Here is a 19,590-nt window from a genome sequence, read left to right on the forward strand (position 1 = left end):
CTCAAGTAACAGTCATTTTAGAAAGCAAAATTAATGAAGAAAATAAAAGCAAAAAGAAATCAAAGTCTCCTGTAGTCCCACCACCAATAGATAATATTTGGGGACTTGTGACCCTATGGTCCGTTTTTCACATTTCCGTGTCTGCCTACAGTCACGTCTAAATGGCTGGTGTTACGTATCTACCCAGCTAATCACACAGGCTTTAAAATAAAGTAAGGACAGGATCAACTCTGCTTCTCGTACTTAATTTTGGATAATTATTCCTTCTTACACTTGTAAGTATTTATAGCAAATACACGTTGTGAAGCCTAATAGTATAATGAGGATCTATGAACCCACCACCCATGAGATCTTATGTATAACGTTCTGCCTCCTTCTCCCTACTTAATAAGATACTGTGTTCATTTTCCTTTAGCAGAATATTTCATGCACTTCACTTTCTAAACCTGTAGTTTAAAAAATACCTAAGTAATATATGCAGATAAATTTAAGAACTAAATAGCACTGACAAGCTGATAATAAAATACGGCAGCTCCTGGCCGAGCCTCCCCCACCCCTGCCCACTCTCCAGAGGAAGCAGTTTTTAACTCTTTTAGCTGTTTCTGTGGATAGTTCCTCCCATATTTCTCCAAAATCTGTGAGGACCTCTGTTTCGCAATCGAGCCATTTTACGTATCACATAATGACCTTCTGTCACGACAGAATTCTTTGTGTGCCCTCTGTCCCCCACAGTCATCAGCGATTGGTGTGGACATTGTAATCATTCACTGCAGAGCCACACAGAGGACTAGGAGTTCGCTTCCTCCCTTGTATAACTTTTTGCTCTTCCTGGAGTTGTGTCTCTGCATGTTTTATATCCATGACTATTCATATCTACGCGGGTCTCTATTTTCCCACGTGCTCTGCAGATCTGTCATCCCCCTTGCCCTGCTTCCTTCCCAATACATGAGCTCACGTGCTCTCTCTCTCACCCACGCCTCCTAGGAGACCTCCTTTCTGGGTCCCTTAATCGTCCTGGCCCCATCTAGGGGTGCCTCCTCTCACCAGACCTGTGCAACGCTGTCACTCTGCAGCAGCGGTTCTCAGCTGATACAATTTTCCCTTGAGAGAGACACTTTTGGTTTTCATACTTGGAAAGGAGGTGCTAACTGGCATCTAGCGGGTGGAGGCCAGGGAGGCTGCCAGACACCCAACAAAGCACAGCGCAGTCCTACAACACAGAATTACCCAGCTCAAAAGATCAACAGTGCCAACTGGGAGAAACCCTGCTCTGGATCCCATTCATCACCACCTCAATCTATTTATCTTTTTAAAATAAATTTACTGAGATATAATTTATAAACCAGAAACTTCTCTCAAAGTATACAATTTAATGTTTTTAGTATATTCACAGAGCTGTCCAACCATCATCACAATTAATTTTAGAACATTTTTATCCCCTCCCCCCCAAAAGGAGCCCTATAGTCTTAGGCAGTCACTTCCCCCACACACCCCATCCACCCAGCCCTAGGAAACCACTGATCTGCTATTTCTAAGCATTTGCCTATTCTGGGCATTTCCTATAAATGGAGTCATACGATACGTGGTCCCTTGCATCTGGTGTCTTTCACTGAGCATAATGCTTTCAAGGTTCATCCGTGGTTTAGTATGCGTCAGCATTTTGTTCCTTTTTTTCTGCCGAATACTACTCCACTGTGTGTAAATACATTTTGTTTATCCAGTCACCAGTGAAGGACCGTCTTCATCTTTCTGTAAGCTGCCTAGCACCCTATCTACGGCCATAGTGAACTCACTTTCCCGATTCCCCTCTGAGAGGTTTCTGAGTTGTTTCCAACTTTGCGCTGTTAGGAAAAGCGGAAAGGTGGGTGGAACCTTTCAGAGCAGGGCAGTCCACATGCCACCTACACGCAGGTGAGTAAGTTTTGTTCTAGTGCCTGCTTTTTCTCAATGGAAACACAATTCTCCTAGAAGCACTCTATTTAATAAGCGCCCTGGGAGGCCACTTACTCCTCATCCGTCTGCACACAGTTGTCGAGCTCGATCACGTGGCTCCCGATGAACCAGACCAAATTGGAGAAGTAAGGGACAGCAGTTTTATCTCTGATATAGTGCAGCATGGCCTGGTTATCCACTGAGAAAATTTACAAAAGAAGAGGGGAAAAAAAGTCAAGCTACCAAAAATAACTTGGGGGAGATTAAAAACAAAAAACCACAATGAAAAAGCCCTCTACAATGAATCTTTTCTGTCTTTCCTGGAAATACTTAAAAATGGATACTTTATTCAGAAAACTATACTCATCGAGGCAGTTCTTATGCTGTTTTTACAATTAATGAGAACAATCAGTTGGGCTAAACATTAACAGTGCCTTAGAAAGCCCACTTGTCAGCAGTACGTTTAGCTAGGCTACAGTGAAAACTGGACCATTCTCAAGCAAGTTTCCTGTATTTACATGTACGGGTAAGTTAAGAAAGCAGAAAACCAGAAGTTATTAACTTACATGACACTGGAATAAGGAACACAGGAATCGTCATTGAAGGAAAGGCAAAAACAGACAACAGTTAGCGGGGTTAGGAACTGGGAGGGTGGGACAGCTGCTCAGAGGGGCAGAGGCATCTAAACGGAGAGACACTGGTTAGAAGAGGACAGAACGGGGGAACAGGAGGCGGAAGGACTGGGCTCAGACTGGGTTGCAAACTCAGGAGCCTGCGGGCTGGACAGGGGCTCCAGGAGTGAAGCTGGCAGGCCCAGCAGGTTATCTGGGGAGCATGGGCCTCAACCCTAAAGGGGGCAGCTGCTTCTCAGCGCCAGCTCACCACTGCCCTGCAGGACTGTGGGCCCACAACAGTCACATCTACACTTCCAAGTCAGAAATCCAGACTGTCACCCAAGAGCTCCCAAGTTTTAAATACTGGCAACTATATATATTTTTCAAAAAAAAAAATCTAAGCCAATTAAAACCTGTCTGAGAGCTGAATTTGGCCCTCAGGCCCTCAGTTTGCGACCCCTCGACTGGGCCCCCTAGGTTCTTAGAAAGGCTCCTCAGTTTAAGGCAATCCCAGAACCAGACTGGAGTGAGTCCCCGAGGAGCTGCCTAGCACCCCCCCCCCCCACCAATTAGGGGGCATCTCAAGTAACAACATGGTAACTTGTGAAGGTCAAAGCATTTGGCCCCTGAAAAAACCAGGTCCCAGCTTCAGCGTGATGACCACATGGGAAACAGGCAGAGGGGCCATCGGAAGGCAACTCCAGGTTAGGAAACTTGTGTCCAGCCAGCTTTTGTGCCAGTGCGGGCAGGGAGCCACAGAAGGGCTTTCTCCCGGAGGCAATGATCCGGGCAATAAGCACTCTCCAGAGAAAGGAGGAATCTGCTGAGAATACAATATTGCCCCCTGCTGGTAGTGACATGTAATGGTTTTAAATATTACAGATAACATGCCCCCCTGGCTTGTACAGAAGTATATTTAACAGGCCAAAAGGCAAAAATGTACATCTCCCATTTCAAAGACAGCTTTGCTTTATCTAATTATCACATGGCCACTCTGAGTCCCACGTGTGCCTCTCTTAGGACATCACGACTTCTGTGTGTCAGCGCTGAGTAAGACTTTAACATGCAGAACTAATCGTGCACGGAGAAGGCAGTGGAACAAAAATTCATGTAAGAGGGGAGCTAAATGTCCGATGATGACAAGCTTTCATGAGACATGCAACCCAAGCTATGATAAATGAGCCCCTTGTTACCATCAAATGAGACCTGTTTGTGGGGACTCATGAGCGCAACCATCAGCTGTCAAGTTAGGAGCCCGACGAGGCAGGAGCTCATACAGAAACGTACCTTTGTAGACGTTTAAAGTTATGGTTCTTACAGCAATCCTAACCATGCTTTCGGGGTGATTGAAAAACTTGATGGCTTCCGTGTACAGGGCGAAGTCATTAGTGTGCTAAAACACAAGTAGTATCAAAAAAGTTAGAGACCCAGAATACAAGCCTGCCTCCACCCCAGCTTTCTGCACCCTGTCCGAGCCCTCAGTAAAAGCCAAAGCCAAACAAACAAAAAACAACAAAAATGGTACCCATGTGAACCTTAAGCTAGTGGTTCATTCCCATTGGGGAATGTGGGAAGGGACAGGAAGGTGAGACCATGGAAGAAACAGAGGCAGATCCAGGCAACGCCAGGTCTGGCTTCATGATCTGTTCTTCCACTTCTTAGCTGTGTGATGTGATCTTTCTAAGCCTTTGTTTCTTCATCTGTAAGGTGAGGACAATAATTCCCACTTCACAGTTGCTAATGTTAAACGAGATTATTTCAGGTACAGTGCATACCCTGGCACCTGACCCCCAGCTCTCCGCAGTAATGCTTATTGTTACGATTAGCTGCTGCTTCAACTAATAAAAGGCCAGTGCAAAGTGTGACTACATTCAGAATTTTTCAGCTACTATATATTTCTCTATTTGGAAACACTAAAAGTGTAAACATTATCATGGAGGCAGAGAGACTTGGGAATCTTCTGCCATTAAAAAGGGGTCATCGGGAAAGATCAAAATAGTTCAGAACCCCCACTGACGGAGCCTGGAGGGAAAAGCACACAGGATCCGGGCTGGAGCACACAGGGGCGTGCTCTGCTGCCCTCTTCTGGCCAGTTTTCCCACACAGCTTGGATCAGACTGGAGGGCACCCCCAGGCAGTGAGGGTGTGGGGAAGAGGGAACCTGTGACTCCACTGAGGTGACACCTGTCTAACAAGGGCAGTGCCACTCTGAGCACTAGAAGCAGGTGTACACGTAACAAGCGGTGGCTATTGCACTGGCCCACCTCCCACCACTCCTCGGGTGACCAGCAGGATGTTCTTCCAGAAGCATCACTCTGGCCCCAGAACCCAGGGTTCTGCCCTCCCCACTAGATACACAGAAGCCCAGTGGCACTTGAGTGGAGGGAGAAGCTGGCCCCCTATTCTGGTCTGGGTTTCATCTCACCTGGAGAGCCTCTGGGAGGAGAATGCAAACAGCATCCCTCTGGGCTCTGGGCACATTCAATGCGCACCTACTATGTGCCAGGCTAGTATTTCTTCCCTTTGAGACCATCTCTTCCCCACTTCAAATCTAGACAAAGAAAATCAAGGTGCAGGATGCTGTTGCCACATCTTATGGGGACAGCTGGATGAATTTTGCAGAAACTCAGAGGAAATGTTTGCGACTATGGTCTGACTTCAAACACAGGCTGTGCATGTGACCACCGATCAGAAGACACCTGTCATGCAAACAACACCTGGCTGTGTGGCAAGCGGCCTCCAAGATGGCCCAACGCCCCTCGCCTCCTCTACTTGCCCTGAGTCAGGGCTGGCCTGTGCGGCCTAAAGGGTATGGTGGAAGCGGTGCTATGTGGCTTCTGAGGCTGGGTCAGGAAAGGCGGTACAGCCTGCTGTGGTTTCTCGGGATCAGTCATTCCAGGGGGAGCCAGATGCTGTGCCATGAGGACCCTCAAGCAGCCCCCTGGAAGCCCATGGAACCAAGGCCTCCTGCCAATGGCTAGCACCAAATGGTCAGCCATGAGTGAGCCACCTTGGAAGCAGATCCTCCAAACTTAATTCAGCCTTCAGATGACTGCAGCCTCATGAGAGACCAAGCCAGAACGGCCCTACCAGGCTGCTCCCAAATTCTAGACCCACTGTGAGAGAAATGTTACAGAATTCTGACCAGGAAGACTGAAGAGGAAGTCTGCTGGGAGGCTTCCGGGAAAGAAGATTTTGGGGAAGTTAGGAAGGGACACAAGAAGGGACGTCATCTCATCAGACATTTTGGCAATGGCATGTGAGTGTGTGACATTTGGAGCTGCTACAGCCATACTGGGCCCATGAGGAGTTGGGCCTGAGGACAGATGTCAACTGCATGGTCAGCAGAGCAGAAGACAGAAAAGCTTGGGTTGCTGATGAAGTGGTTGAGCCATGGGATAAGCCAGCCTCAGGACAGCCAACATCTGTACTGTTTGGTGAGATAAATTGACTTAATTGTTTAAGCTTCTCTTAATTGTGAGAACAATAGCAATTTATTTATTTAAACTGCTAGTAATTCTCCCAAGGAATATCAGGATTTTAGCTTATAAGGAACAGCAATGGCCATAATTTTAGGGAGCCAGGTACATACTAGTTACTTTGAAGACATCATCTCATTTAACCCAATCCCTGAAAAACCCTTCAAGCTAGAAACTATCATCCCCATTTCTCAGATGAGGAAACCAAGGCTCAGAGGACTGGAACTTCTCTAAGGTCACATAGCAGAGAATTGGCAAAGCTGGGCCTGACCTGAGTTCCTGTTTTCCCAATAGAGCAACACGACTCAAGTTATTTCTGGGCACTTCTCCCAAACAAGAGTATAGTGATCTCAAGTAGCACAAATTGAATTTTACATTAAAAATAGAGAAGGTAATTTGTTAAATAAAAAAAAAATTTAAAGCATGAGAAGGTCAAACAGTGTTGGTATGAAAATCAGGAAACAGTGAATGCACAAGGGCTTTGTAAACAGACACAAGGCCACCAGGACCAAAGGCACTGCTCTGATCGGAGAGCTTTCCACCCAAGTGTGTGCCTCTGGCAGTTACTTACCTCGTTGTAAAAGAAGTGGACAGTGTGGTTGTTGAGTTTTAATGAGAGCGTTTTCAGGAACGATATATAATAAGCCATAATCTCCTCATCAGAAAAGTCAAATTTATGGACGATGATAGAATTTACATAGTTATTAGAGAGCAAATAATCTAGAGGGAGAGGAAAAAAAAAAGAAAAGAAAACAGATGGGTTAATTATTCACGCTGGAGGAAAGACAAGCACAGAAAGTCGGGGAACAAGCTGATAACCACGTGAATATTCCTGAACCAGGCAAGCTCACAGTGAGCAGCTTAACCTTTAACCAGCAAAGAAATCAGCCAGCACGAGAAGTCACTAGAAAGTTTAAGAGCAATGCCAGGGAAAGCCCGGGCCACCCCTCCCTCCCACACCAGAGAAAAGAACGCTTGAGCATTTTCTTTCATTGCTCGCAAAGTTCAGCAGAGCCGGGGGTGGGGCAGACGAGCTGGTACGTGGGCATTTCAGACTACCCGCAGGTGAGGGTAGGCAGCGCTCTATCTTATAAAAAGCTGCCCCGTCTTGCCATAAAGGGCTACCCATGATTTTTTCTCCCTACAAGGTAACATGATTTCACAAAGGCCACGTGAGGCTGCCCCTCCACTACCTGCCCAGCGCCGGGCCGACTGCTGTATGTTATAATTCACTGTCATGATACTGCAGAGTAGGCCTCCTTCCCATTTTGCAGGTGAGTAAAAAAATGCTCGGGTTGATTAATTTGCCCGAGGACACAGAGACAGTAAGTCAAAGATGGAATCAAATTCAAGTTCTATGTCCTATGTTAATACCATGTGCTAATGGGGGCCACTAATGAAAACTGGGTGACGAGGGCCTGGGGGCACTGAGGCCACTGGGGAACGGCCACCCTCACTCAGCTCCCAGGCTTGGCCTCCACAGAAGTGCAGGCCCAGCCTGGCGAGAGCATCCAACTGGGCAAGGGAAGCTGGAAAACACAGGTCTCAGATTTTCAAGTGTCGGCCACTAGATCAACTGGTTTTGAAAGCTGTGCTGACCAGTAAAAACAGGTCTACAGACCAGCTGCAGCCCATGGGCCTGCTGTTGGCAACCTTGGCATTGGGCCCCTGCTAGACATGTTGCCCCGAGTCCTTACCAACCACCGTGAAGCAGGCACTGTCTGTCCCTCAGGCTGCTGGCCTGTAAGCTCTGCACCATCCCAGCTGCCTCCCCACGAACAGTTAAGGCCGGACATCCCACCTGCACTCTGGGCAGAAACGGGGAGGCAGGAGAGCAGAGTGGTTCAGAGCCTCACTACTCAGAGTCTGGTCCTTGGACAAGAGCTTGCCAGACACGGGGAATCTTGGGCCCCAGCCCTGACCGCCCACCTGCTCAGATCTCTTGGTGGGCCCAGCGCCTTGTGTTAAGAAGCCCTGCAGGACTTCCGGTTGGGCTCCTATATCAGAGGTGCTGGGTCCAAAGGTAGACTTGGATCCTCACTGCCTCTGCCACTTCCAAGCTGGGTGACCTTGGGCAGGCCACTCACCCTCCCCACCCCCCAGCTTCTGAATCTGAAAACAGGAAGGACAAGACCTTCCTCACGGGGCACTGGGAGGACTGGAGGAGGGAAGGCAGGAAAAGCACTGAGGGCAGTGCAGGGCGTGGAGGAAGCACTCAATCTCCTTCTCACTATAATCTGGAGATTCCTAATCTCCATCACCAGCCCTCCAGTCACAAGGACAGATCACAGCTGCTCTCGGGCAAATCAGAAATAAACAAACCATTAAGTTATTTGGTACCTAACTTAGGCCAATCGAAGGATTACTGAAAAGGCTGGAGTCACCAAACACAACACGAAGAGCCATCCAGGGACACGGGGACCCCTGCTGGGTCCTCCTCAGAACATATACTCAGAGGGGCTTTGCAGGTAGGATGTGAAGTCTGGAGTTTTCCAAATCTCCTGACTGTAACAATTCCTCATGAAAATCCTGGGGCCTGCTCCAAGACAGGAGGCAGCAGGTCTGGGGTGGAGTCCTAAGAATTTTAACGTGTTTGTTTATATTTGGGGGGGGGTGATTAAGTGAATTTATTTTAATTTTTTTAATGGCGGTATTGGGGATTGAACCCAGGATCTCACACACGTTAAGCACCACTGAGCTATACCCTCTCCTCCAGTAAGAATTTTAATGTGTTTAAAAACAAGGCCTCACACATATCACCAGTCTTAAGTATACAGCTTGATATATGAGGAAATGCACATGTATATAAATCTTAAGAACACGTACCTACATATTTGGTGTCCAGCTCACAAATCTCAGGTGTCCAGCTTGATGAATGTTTGTGAACATATACCCCATGTAGACACCACCCAGATCAGACACAGTACATTGCCAGCTCCCCAAAAGTCCCTCACACCCCTGGCCCATCCACATCCTCTCCCCAGAGACAGGCCCTAGCCTGGCTTCCAGCACCATAGACTCGTTCTGCCTGCTCCTGAACTTCCCAAGCGTGGAATCGTGCTGCAAGCCCACACCTGGTGCCTGGCTTCTCTCACTCATGACCAGGTCCGTGTTACCCACGCTGCTGCGTGTGTGCGGAATAGCGCTCCTTTTTTTTTCCTTTCTGCTATACAGAATTCTATTCTTTGTACAGTCCACAGTCTGCCTGAACTTGTAACAAGCAGCCAGCTGATGCTGATGCCTCAAGCGCTTCTTTTCATTCTGGCACTCTGGCTGGGGTTGGTTGGGGACAGATGGGTTGGTAGGAGAAGGGACTGTCAGCCCCGCTGTGACTGATCCGTGGCTTCTGGGCCACCAGAGGCACAGACGCCTATGCTAGCAGCTTCAGATGAGCCACCGCGGGCCTCTTGGCTGCACTCGAGCCGAAAGAGCCACGCGCTCCCAGCGGGGACTTTTCCAGGGCCCCCGCGACGTGACTCTGTGGGCGGCGGGGCCACCTTGGAGGCAGTGGAGGTGCCTCTATTATTCCACTGGGGTTTTTCTACTGCCCCCTCACTGTGTGGCCAACTTTCTGTGGTGTCCCTTCATAATAAACCCAGGAATCTACAAGTAATCTCAGTCTCTTGGGCCTTCTGTCACTTAGATCACCAAACCCAACAGGCAACAGGTGCGCTTGTGAAATGGCTGCTTGTCATAGTGAAAATCCGGAAACCACCTAGACGCCCATGGTCACATTAAATAAGTTATGGCCCAGGAAGATGCAGCTCTTAAACCAAACAAGGTAGGGATGCATGAGCGGACAATATGAAAACCTCAGATACACGAGTCAGTTGGAAAAAATAAAGCAAAGAGCAAAACGGTACATGTCCACTGAGCTGTGAGGGTGAGACTCTGCAGAACTTTTGCTTTCTATAGTTTGGTCATGTTTGACATTTTGTCGTTGTATTATAATGAGGACATTTCCTTTCTATAATTAGACAATAAAAATAAAACCAAAGTCACCTATCCTTCTCCCTCCCCATGCATCCAAGTTCTGTAAAGACGGAGTAACTTCTGCTGCTTTTGCAGGGCTTATAAAAGTGCTCTGGTGAATTCCCCCAAAGGCCAGCAACATCTGCCTGGGTTTCTCATAGCACAGCACCCTTTTTGGTCCTAGTATAAGAAAGGCCATGTGATCCAGAAACCCCGGTATTTTCCATTGTCCCAACCCTCCTCTTCATTCCAGTAGCCTTGGGGTTAGCTGGGCTACCAGAGAACAGACATTTGTGGGAACAATGAATTTAATAATAAAACCAACTCTACTGGACACTTCCATCTGCCAGGCCCCATACGACACTCTGCACACCTGCTGTCACACTTAATTCTCAGAGCACTCTATCCACCAGGTACTGGTATGATCTCCACTTCACAGATGCAGAAACTGCAGCTTGGAGAGTTCACTCCGTGGAACACGTGGGGAACGTGTGGTAGAACCAGGCCTGGGACCTGGCTGGCTGAGTCCATGGCCTGCACCACTGAGCTGCGTCTTCCCCTCTTGGAGTTTTCAGAAACCACATGCAATTCATATCCAGGGTAACAAAAGCTGTTAACAAGGGAAACCACTTAGGGAGAGTGAGTCAACTCATTTGTCAACTCAGACTCATGGGGAAGCACGTCAAGGAGTCTCCTGGGACAGCAGCACCACCCAGTGGCGTTTTCCGGGACAGCAGCACCACCTAGTGGCCGCTTCCTGGGACAGCAGCACCATCTAGTGGCCCAGAGCCACCAGTCAGCAGCTCTTCCCTACCTCTCCCTCCTCCCCCGTCCTCCTCAGGAGGAATGCCACCATCTCCACCTCTTTCCACCCACCAGAAACTTTTCTCAGACCCATCTTGGGGACCTAGAGCCTGCCTGTGACACAGACATCTGGTCACCTGTCATCACTTCCCTGCTTCTTGTGGGCAGGGCCTGGGGCTGGGTGCAGTCATCTTGGAATAATAAAGCCAGGTAGGGGTCAAGCATAGATCGGGAGTTAAACCAGGGTTTCCCACCCTCAGCACCGGTGACATTTTGGGCGAAATACTCCTTTACAGTGGGGCTGCCCTGCGTGTTGTACGATCTCAAGCAGCGTCCCTGGCCTCTACTCACTCGATGCCAGTAGCTCCTGGCCCCCATGACCACAGCCAGCAATGTGTCCAGACCTGACAAATGTCCCCCCAGAGCACAGTCACACGGGTGGTCGCTGAGCTAACTCACCTGGGGTGAAACCCCTTCTCAATTCTGGCCTCGCCAGAGCTGTCACCTCGGGCCAGCGACTCACAATCCGGCTTTAAATGAGGACACTGATGCCACCTGCCTCTCAGGGTGGTTGTTTCAGAGCAAGAGCCCCGGGCCAAGTGGGGGCAGGGAGTCGGCTCCGAGTCATGCCCTCTCCAGTTAGGCAGTGGGACTGAAACAGGCACGTCAGGTGCCACGGCCAGGCCCTTGCAGGCTCTGTGGCCGAGTTCTCACTCACCCTCCGATGCCAATGCTTATTCTGTTGGCTGATGATTTAGCGACCCCAGCTCTTCAGGAACAGGTTATAAAGAACTGCAAATACCCCCAGAAGCACTCAGCAGAGGGGTGCCCTCTCTCAGCCCTTTACAGCACCCTACCACGCAGGGATAAAAACGGCGTTAGGGACGGAACTGTGCACCCCCAAAATTCATATGCTGAAGCCCTAAACCCCAATGTGGCTATTTTTGGAGATGGGGCCTTGGAGGAGGTAATTAATGTTAAATGGGGTCATAGGGTGGGGCCTTGATCTGAGAGGACTGGTGTCCTGACATGAAAAGGAAGAAATACCAGAAATCACTCCTTCCATATGCACAGAGGAGAGGCCACGGGAGGGCACAATGAGAAGACGGCCATCTGCAGGCCAGAGAGGGAGGCCTCACCAGCAACCAACCCTGACAGCACCTTGATCTTGCACTACCAGCCACCAGAACTGTGAGGAAGTAAGTTTCTGCTGCCTACGCCGCCCAGGCTGGGGTATTTTGTTACAGCAGCCCAAATGCACCGAGACACACAGTAAGCACAGACACTCGAAAAGCAACACGAAAATCACGGCAAACATCATGCTTAGAGGTGTGGAGCCAAGTGTCGGGACTGTCCTTACAAAGTGAGGTCTCGTGACTGATGTTCTCAAAGAGGATGTTCAAGGTCTGCAGCAGCTGAACGCACACATAGCGGCCTGACTTCTGCCGCAGGATGTTCAGGAAGAAAACAAACATGTTCTTCTCCAGGAAGAAGCTGGGAAGAGAACAGGAAAGCGTCAGTGGTCTGCTTCCCCACGTGGAAACACACGTCGTCCCCGGGCTGCACCCAGGGTGCATGTGTGCACCCCGACAGTGGTGTCCGCAGGGCAACCGGTCCCACCACCCGTGCAGCCTCGGCTTCCACGCTACCCGGCTCCCACGATGCCATCTTCCCTCGAGAAAAACGCAACCTTTCAGACTCTCTTCCCAGAATGTGAGAACAGTGCTGATCCTGGGAGGCAGTGAACTGCTGGATTTCTGACAGAAGGAGAGAACTTCCTGACTAAATGATTACCCAGTAATCTAGCTACGCGTATAAACCTAACATCAGCATTTTCCTTTGAATATTTTATAAGCTGAGTTTTCCTACTAAACCTCTTTCCTCTGCTTTCATATCTTTAAGTTTTCACCAACAACTTGGGAACCAGAATAATTTCCTGCAAAGGGGCAAGATTATGCTGGACATGAAAAGAGCTTGGGTTTCCAAGTTGTCAAGCTTGTAGTGTCCACATCTAGGGAAGGAAAGAAAGCAGGGAGGAGACAGAAGGTGCTGACGTGGGGATGGGAGCCCAGCCAGTCCCCAAGTCCGCTCCGCCTTTCTTGCCCTGGCCAGGACATCCGTCTGCAGGCAGCCTGGGGGCACTGACTTTTGGGGGCATGCCTTGGCTCTTTTAGTCTTGAAAAGGAGACCCCCTAATGCTTTTCTTTAAAGGGGGAAAATGATGTTTCTAGTTATGTGTTCTCTGTATTCAAGCTAAGACCAGAGAACCTCTCATCTGGGATACTCAGAGCCAATCCCGGCAGTCCTGTGGGTCTGCTGGTTGACAGTCTGGGGTGTCTCTCATCCCTCTGCTGTCACTGCCACGGTGGCAGGATCGTGGGCCAGGTGCTCTCTCAGTGCTGTATACCTTCTGTCTGAATCCATGAAAGAAAGGGTAAATGAATGAATAAATATGACCTAAAAAAGACCCCCAAAATCTTTTCCAACTCTGATTCTTGGGAGCCTGTGTGCCTACAAATGTCATCCATGTTGATCCCTAGAATATTTCTATCATTTGACCCATTTTATCTTCCTTTGCTTTAGGTTGTATAAATCAGTGACTCCCAAGTACCACCCAAAAAGCTCACTGCAGCCCAATGACCAACTTGGGAACTTGTTAAGACCCTTGTACCTAGATCTTGCCAAGGGATAGATTCCATTGGTCTCGTGTGAAATCCAGGAGCGTGGATTTTTAGAATTGCCTCGGGGAGTGAGGGGCTCCTTGGAAAAGTGGCCAATTCTAGGGCTGGGGCAGGGAGAATACAAGATAAGCCTGGAGCACCTTACAGGAGCAGAAAGGAAGGAAGTGCTCAAAAACCCAAAAGGATGGGGGCGTGTCAAAGGGGCGCAGGAGCCAACCGAAAGGAGCGCGCAACGCCCAGGCTGGAACAGTGCCAGCGACAAAGTAAGCAGCGTCCGACTGGATCATCAGACACTGGATCATGCCCCCAAGGATAAAACAGACACCCGTGAGTCTACCTTCACTCACAGGAGCACCTCGTTTCATTACACTTCGCTTTACTGCGCCTTACAGGTACTTGATTCTTCCAACTTGAAGGTTTGTGGCACCCCTGTGATCAGCAAGTCTATTGGCGCCATTCTCCCAACAGCACTGTTTCTAACTGAGATATGTACATCGTTTTTTTAAGACACTATTGCATACTTCACAGGCCGCAGCAGAGTGTAATGCACTCTGGGATATCAAAAAAATTCACATGACTCGCTTTACTGCAGTGTTCGCTTTACTGCGGTGGCCTGGAACCAAATCCGCAAGATCTTCGAGGGATGCATGTAAATAAATGACTGAATAAGTAAATAAATGAGAAGAGACAAGTCTCCCACGCAGAAAAATTTCAAACAGTATATGTAGATATTCTTTGCTGTCAGAAGGTGGGGTTTAATTCCTACAACCCCAAGGTGGTCTAGACTTAATGGCTCGCTTTCAATGAATAGTGTAGACAGAGAAAGAGTAACTGTAGAGTGGAAAAGCCTGGCAGACACCGCCTTAGCCAAGTGACCCCCACCAGGGATCGTGGAGATCACAAATGCTGACATCATGGGATGAGAAGGGCACTTCATCTCTGTGACACTCTCCCCCACAACTCCAGGGTAATCCAGAGTAAAACATCAGAGAATCCCAGAGTGGGACAGCTGGTCAGCACTTCCCAAAACTATCAAGGTCATGAAAAACAAAAGAAGACTAAAAAAAAAGTCACAGGCCACAGGACACTAGGGAGACGTGACAACTAATGCATTGTGGGAGCCTGGGCTAGGATCCTGGAGCAGAAAGAGGATGTTAATGGAAAAACTGGCAAAATCCAAACCAAGTCTGGAGTTGACGTAATTGTAATGTTAGCTTCTCAGTTTTGAAAAATGCACTCTGGTCATATAAGATACTAACAGAGAAACAGGGTGCAGGTAAACGGGAACTTTCTGTACTAGCTAAATCTAAAATTATCCTCAAATTTAAAAACGGATTAAAAATGAATTCTCTCGGGGCCTCTGTGGAGCAGCCATTTAGGAAGCACTGGGCCTCTAAGAGCTCAGCAGTTTTTCTAAGACAACGGACTAAGAACGCCTATTCTAGTAAAGGGGACATGGTCCTTCTCATTTCCATAAACAGATGCCAATCAACAAACAGTAAATTCTCCCTGGATCCTTAAAGGCAACCAGTCCCGTTTACGAGCAATACCTACTTTATCACTCATGTTTTCCTTTGGGGGTCATAGCCAGTGTCACTGGTCTGCATTTTAAACAGTCTGCATCTTCCACAAGTAGCACTATCTTAGCTAACCTTACTGATGAAAATACAGAGCCATCCAGAAAATTAGGATGTCTAATAAGAAGCCAGGTTGGAAATGGAACACCTGTATTTGTTTTAGATGGGTTTTTTTTAAGTGGCCTCAGTACTTATAATTGAGATTATTTTATATAAAAATAAAATCCGTGTTTGGTAGTTGTCATTACCTAAATCCTTCTGCACTCAGACACTTGGACAGGTCTGTCGGCGAAAGCAGTTCATGGTCTGCAGCCTTTGCTTTTCAACTGGTCAGTAGGGACATCTTTTAAAATGATCACTTGCTGATATTCCTTGAGTGCCTACTTTGTACCAGGCACTAGGCAGGAACTTGCTCCCTCTCACTTAAAGATGAGGAAACCAAAGCAGGCCTAAGACTGCTCACCGAGGATGTATGAGGGTGAGGAGAAATCCCTCCATGGGCTCTGGCTGTGAGCTGCTGATTCTTCACTTACCAGCTGTGTGACCTGGAGCATAAAAGGGTATGAGGATGGGGCTGGGCTGGGGATGGAGATGAGGGTGAGGATGGAGATGGGGATAGAGATGAAAATGGGGATGGGGATGGAGGTGGGGATAGAGATGAAGATAGTGATGGAGATGAGGATGGGGTTGGGGATGGAGATGAAGATGGGAATGGGGATGGGGATGGAGGTGGGGATAGAGATGAAGATAGTGATGGAGATGAGGATGAGGGTGGAGGTGGGCATGGAGATGAGGACGGGAATGGAGGTGGGAGTGGGGATGGAGATGAGGATGAGGGTGCAAGTGGGCATGGAGATGAGGACAGGAATGGAGGTGGGAGTGGGGATGGAGATGAGGATGGCAACAGGGGCCTCCACCCTCCGGTAGTCAGGAGACTGAGAAGGGTTCTCTCTCAAGAGCTCAGCGCTGTGCCTGCCCATCAGTGAACACAAGAAATGTTAGCCCTTAGTGTCTCCCCTGGGGCAAGGTCTTTTCAGTTCACTTAGAATCTAACTATCCAAGACATTTTGTCCTTCCTTTGGGGATATAATCAGATACTATTTGGAAAATTATCCATGAAATTTTCAGATTTTCTAGAGACACTCATTTCCATAACTTTCCCATTTTCAGCAGGCATCTCTACTGTGTTTCAAGGACATTTTATAGAGATATCTGTGCAGGACCAAACTGGCGTCAAACCCTGACATCATCGGAATGACTCATGGTACATACTTAGAAAAATATTCAAAAAAGAAGAATCAAAAAACAGGAAACCAGAAACCCTTACTCAAACACAGAGCTGTCATTCTGATCCCCCCAGATCAGGATCTCAGTGATGGATCGGATGGTCTCCACCAGCAGGTTCCGGTTCTGTTCTGTGACGGTGGTGTTTTTGGTCAAAACGTGGTACAGATACCTGAGAGAAAGGAAAGAAAAGAGAATTAAAGGCCAACCAAAATGTAAGCCAGGCTCAAAGACCATTAGCAACACTTCGGGGACAATTTGGCTGTGCCTTCTTCAGACTCGGTTGTTAGCACAATTCCCCATCGGGTGAGCCACAACTCACCACCCAAGAAAAACGGCAGATAATGCTTTGAAGTGTTAACTAACCAGGGACACACCAACCCAAACTGAGGCAAGACTGTCAAGCTTTTGAAGACAGCGTCCTCAAATTCCAGTGTGTGCAAGAGAGCCACCTGGCCGGCTGGACAAAGGGGAGCCACAGAGCCCACCGGAGACTCAGATTCAGTGGGACTGAGGGCAGACCAGACATCGGCCTTTTTCACGCTCACTCCAGGTGATTCTGATGCTGGTGGAACGAGTGGAGACATTGCTCAGCGCCAAATGACTAAGATCCACAGCCCGGCTGATACAGAGGTTAGACACGGAGTCACAGATCAGGGAGGGTGGGTCCTACAGCCAGTGGCTGGGGTAAAGATCATGTGCAATCACAATTACCCTTGGAATGTCCATAATCCCCCATGATGTGCAGAATGCCCATCAGAACTGACGGCTCAAATGAAGTGAGTGGCTTGCAGTTCAAGGGCGCCGATCTTATTTGCCGAGTACAGATTACAGGGAAGTGGGTTTGAGAGGCTTTGGCACTGTGCCTCATCACCCACCCAAATGTGCTGGGCAGCCTGCGATGCCTCAGACCTGTGCCAGCTGCTGGCGCAGAGACAGGTGGGCCCAGCTCAGGCCTCGAGGCCCTCTGACGCTGGCGACGGCAACTGAAAGGATCGCAGAGGCCACCCTGCGCAGCATGGGGACCAGCAGCCTGGCCGATGCCCTGGGAGTGCCACCTGGCACAGCTTTTAAGAGACGGAGTCCCCAGGACCCACAGACTGAGGCAACTTCAGTTGTCATGGCTTGGGAAGGATGAGGGGACAGCAAGAGGGAGTGACTCAGGAAGTGTTACCTCCTGACTTCTTTTACAGCCACCTTCAGTTTGGGGACAGCAGAATGTTGAGGGCAAGGCAGGGAAAGGTTAGAGAGGACTGTGCCGTTGAAAATCTCTAAAAATGAGTAGGATTTAAACAGGTAGAACTTGCAAACGGAACAATAAGGAGCCATCTGTGGCTTTAGGGGGCTGGGTTTTATTTACGAGTACTTTTGCTGTTTGTTATATTTTAAAGACAAAGCAAAATCAGTTATTTAATCATTTCATTAATCTAATTAATTAACTATTGCATGCAGTACAAATAGCCAATAAGAGTCTGAAAAGATACTCAAGCCTAATCACGTTGGTAATCAGGGAAATTCAAATAAAATGACAATGACACATCTCATACTCACTAGGACTGACAACAATTAAGAACTCTGATAATATCCAATGAGGAACAAATGTGGCGTGGTGTTAGCTGGGCGATGTCAAGCAAGGGACTTAGTCTCTGTGCGTCTCAGTTATCTCACCTGTAAAATGCGAGCAGCAGTAGCACCTACAGACTTCAATACCTCCCGGCTGTGGTGCTGTCAGGAGTAAACAAGTAAAGACAGAAAACTAAGCTGGCAGTCCCTACCGGTAACAGCGCCAGGTGTTACCGCTGTTATCCACTGCCGTCATTTACCAGTCCCTAAAAAAACTGCAGTAACCATAAGGAGGCCCTTACATACAATCCCAGGGGAAGGGGCAGGGTATTAAGTCCTGAAAAGAAGATTCCACGCACTCCCACGTGCGGCGCATGGCCTCCATGCCTGGCTCTGGGCGGGCGCCTCCCGGGAACCTCGTGCTCACAGTAACCTGGGGACTGGCACATCGATGGCACTGCACAGGCCAGGATGGGAACTGAGGGACACTCAGCAGCTCATCCACAGTCAAACCGGGAGGCGGGGTCTGAGGGCTCCTGCTGATCGGCTTGCTGCCCTGGGCCTTTCTCAGTGGTGCCACCTGCTGGCACGTGGTGATGCTGCGCTAGGGTTTCGCTGTCTGACCACGAATGAGGTTGAGGGTCTTCTCATTAGTTCAGCGCCGTTAAAATATCTTTTGTGAGGTGCCTGGGCAAGTTTTTTGCCCATTTTTTCTAGGCAGTGTATATTCTTCTAATTAATTTGATAAGAGTTTCTATATTCTGAACACAAATCCTTTACTGGATGTACACATGGCAAATATTTTCTCTAAACGTGGCTTGCTTTTTCACATTTTACAGTGAACTTTTGATAGCAAAAGTTCCTAATTTCGATGTAGTCCAATTTATCAATCTAGCCCTTGGACAGTGTTTTTTGCATCAACCTTAAAAAATCCTTACCTCCCACAAGGTCATGAAGAAATGCTGTTTTCTTCTTTAAAACAGTTACACTTTTACCTTTCACATTTTGACTCAGAGTAACTCTGAAACTCATTTTTGTGTACAGCGTAAGCTACTGGCCAAAATTCACTTTTTCCATATGGCTATTCAGTTCAGTCAGCATCATTTACTAAAAAGGTTCTCATTTCTCCAAAGCACTCCAATGTCACCTTTGTCATTAATCAAGTGACAACAACAGGTGGGATTCTTTATGGATGTTCTGGTTCCGCTGATACATTTGTCCACCTTTGTGTCAACACCACGTTGTCTTATTACTGCAGCTTTATAATAAATCTTGCTATGTGATAATGCAAGTCTTCCAAATTCTTTCCTTTCGTTTTGTCATCATTATATTGGCTATCCTTGGCCCTTTGCATTTCCATGTAAATTTAAAAATTACCTTCTCAGTTTCCACAAAAACTCCTGCTAAGATTTCCGTTAAGATTGCCCTAAATCTATAGCTAAATATGGAGAGAACTGACATCTTTTTGAAAGTGTAACATGATGACATTTACATTTCTTTCAATGTTTGCTGGAAAGGGGTCTTGCACATCTTTTGTTAGATTTATTCCTAGGTATTTGACGGTTTTTTAAATGCTGTTATAAATGGCAGTGTTTTAAAATATTCATTTTCTATATGTTTGTTGTTGGTAGGTAGAAATACTCACTAGATCTCAAGTGCTAAATTTCTCTGATGATCATACCTG

General features: G+C 48.0%; 1 protein-coding gene across 7 annotated transcripts in view; it reads right to left on the reverse strand.

Moving 5' to 3' along the window:
• The window catches only part of CLEC16A (C-type lectin domain containing 16A), a 196,249-nt gene that overhangs the window by 169,262 nt on the left and 7,397 nt on the right, over nucleotides 1-19,590 (reverse strand). For all 7 annotated transcript variants that reach the window (XM_064478181.1, XM_064478180.1, XM_064478179.1 and 4 more), the window contains exons 2-6: nucleotides 16,387-16,515; nucleotides 12,162-12,295; nucleotides 6,597-6,745; nucleotides 3,834-3,939; nucleotides 2,008-2,131 (exon numbers count right to left, since the gene is read on the reverse strand). In XM_064478181.1, coding sequence (XP_064334251.1) covers nucleotides 2,008-2,131; nucleotides 3,834-3,939; nucleotides 6,597-6,745; nucleotides 12,162-12,295; nucleotides 16,387-16,515 — 642 coding nt within the window. The remainder of the gene's footprint in view (nucleotides 1-2,007; nucleotides 2,132-3,833; nucleotides 3,940-6,596; nucleotides 6,746-12,161; nucleotides 12,296-16,386; nucleotides 16,516-19,590) is intronic.

This window comes from Camelus dromedarius, chromosome 24 (genome assembly GCF_036321535.1).
Source record: "Camelus dromedarius isolate mCamDro1 chromosome 24, mCamDro1.pat, whole genome shotgun sequence".
Classification (NCBI taxonomy): domain Eukaryota; kingdom Metazoa; phylum Chordata; class Mammalia; order Artiodactyla; family Camelidae; genus Camelus; species Camelus dromedarius.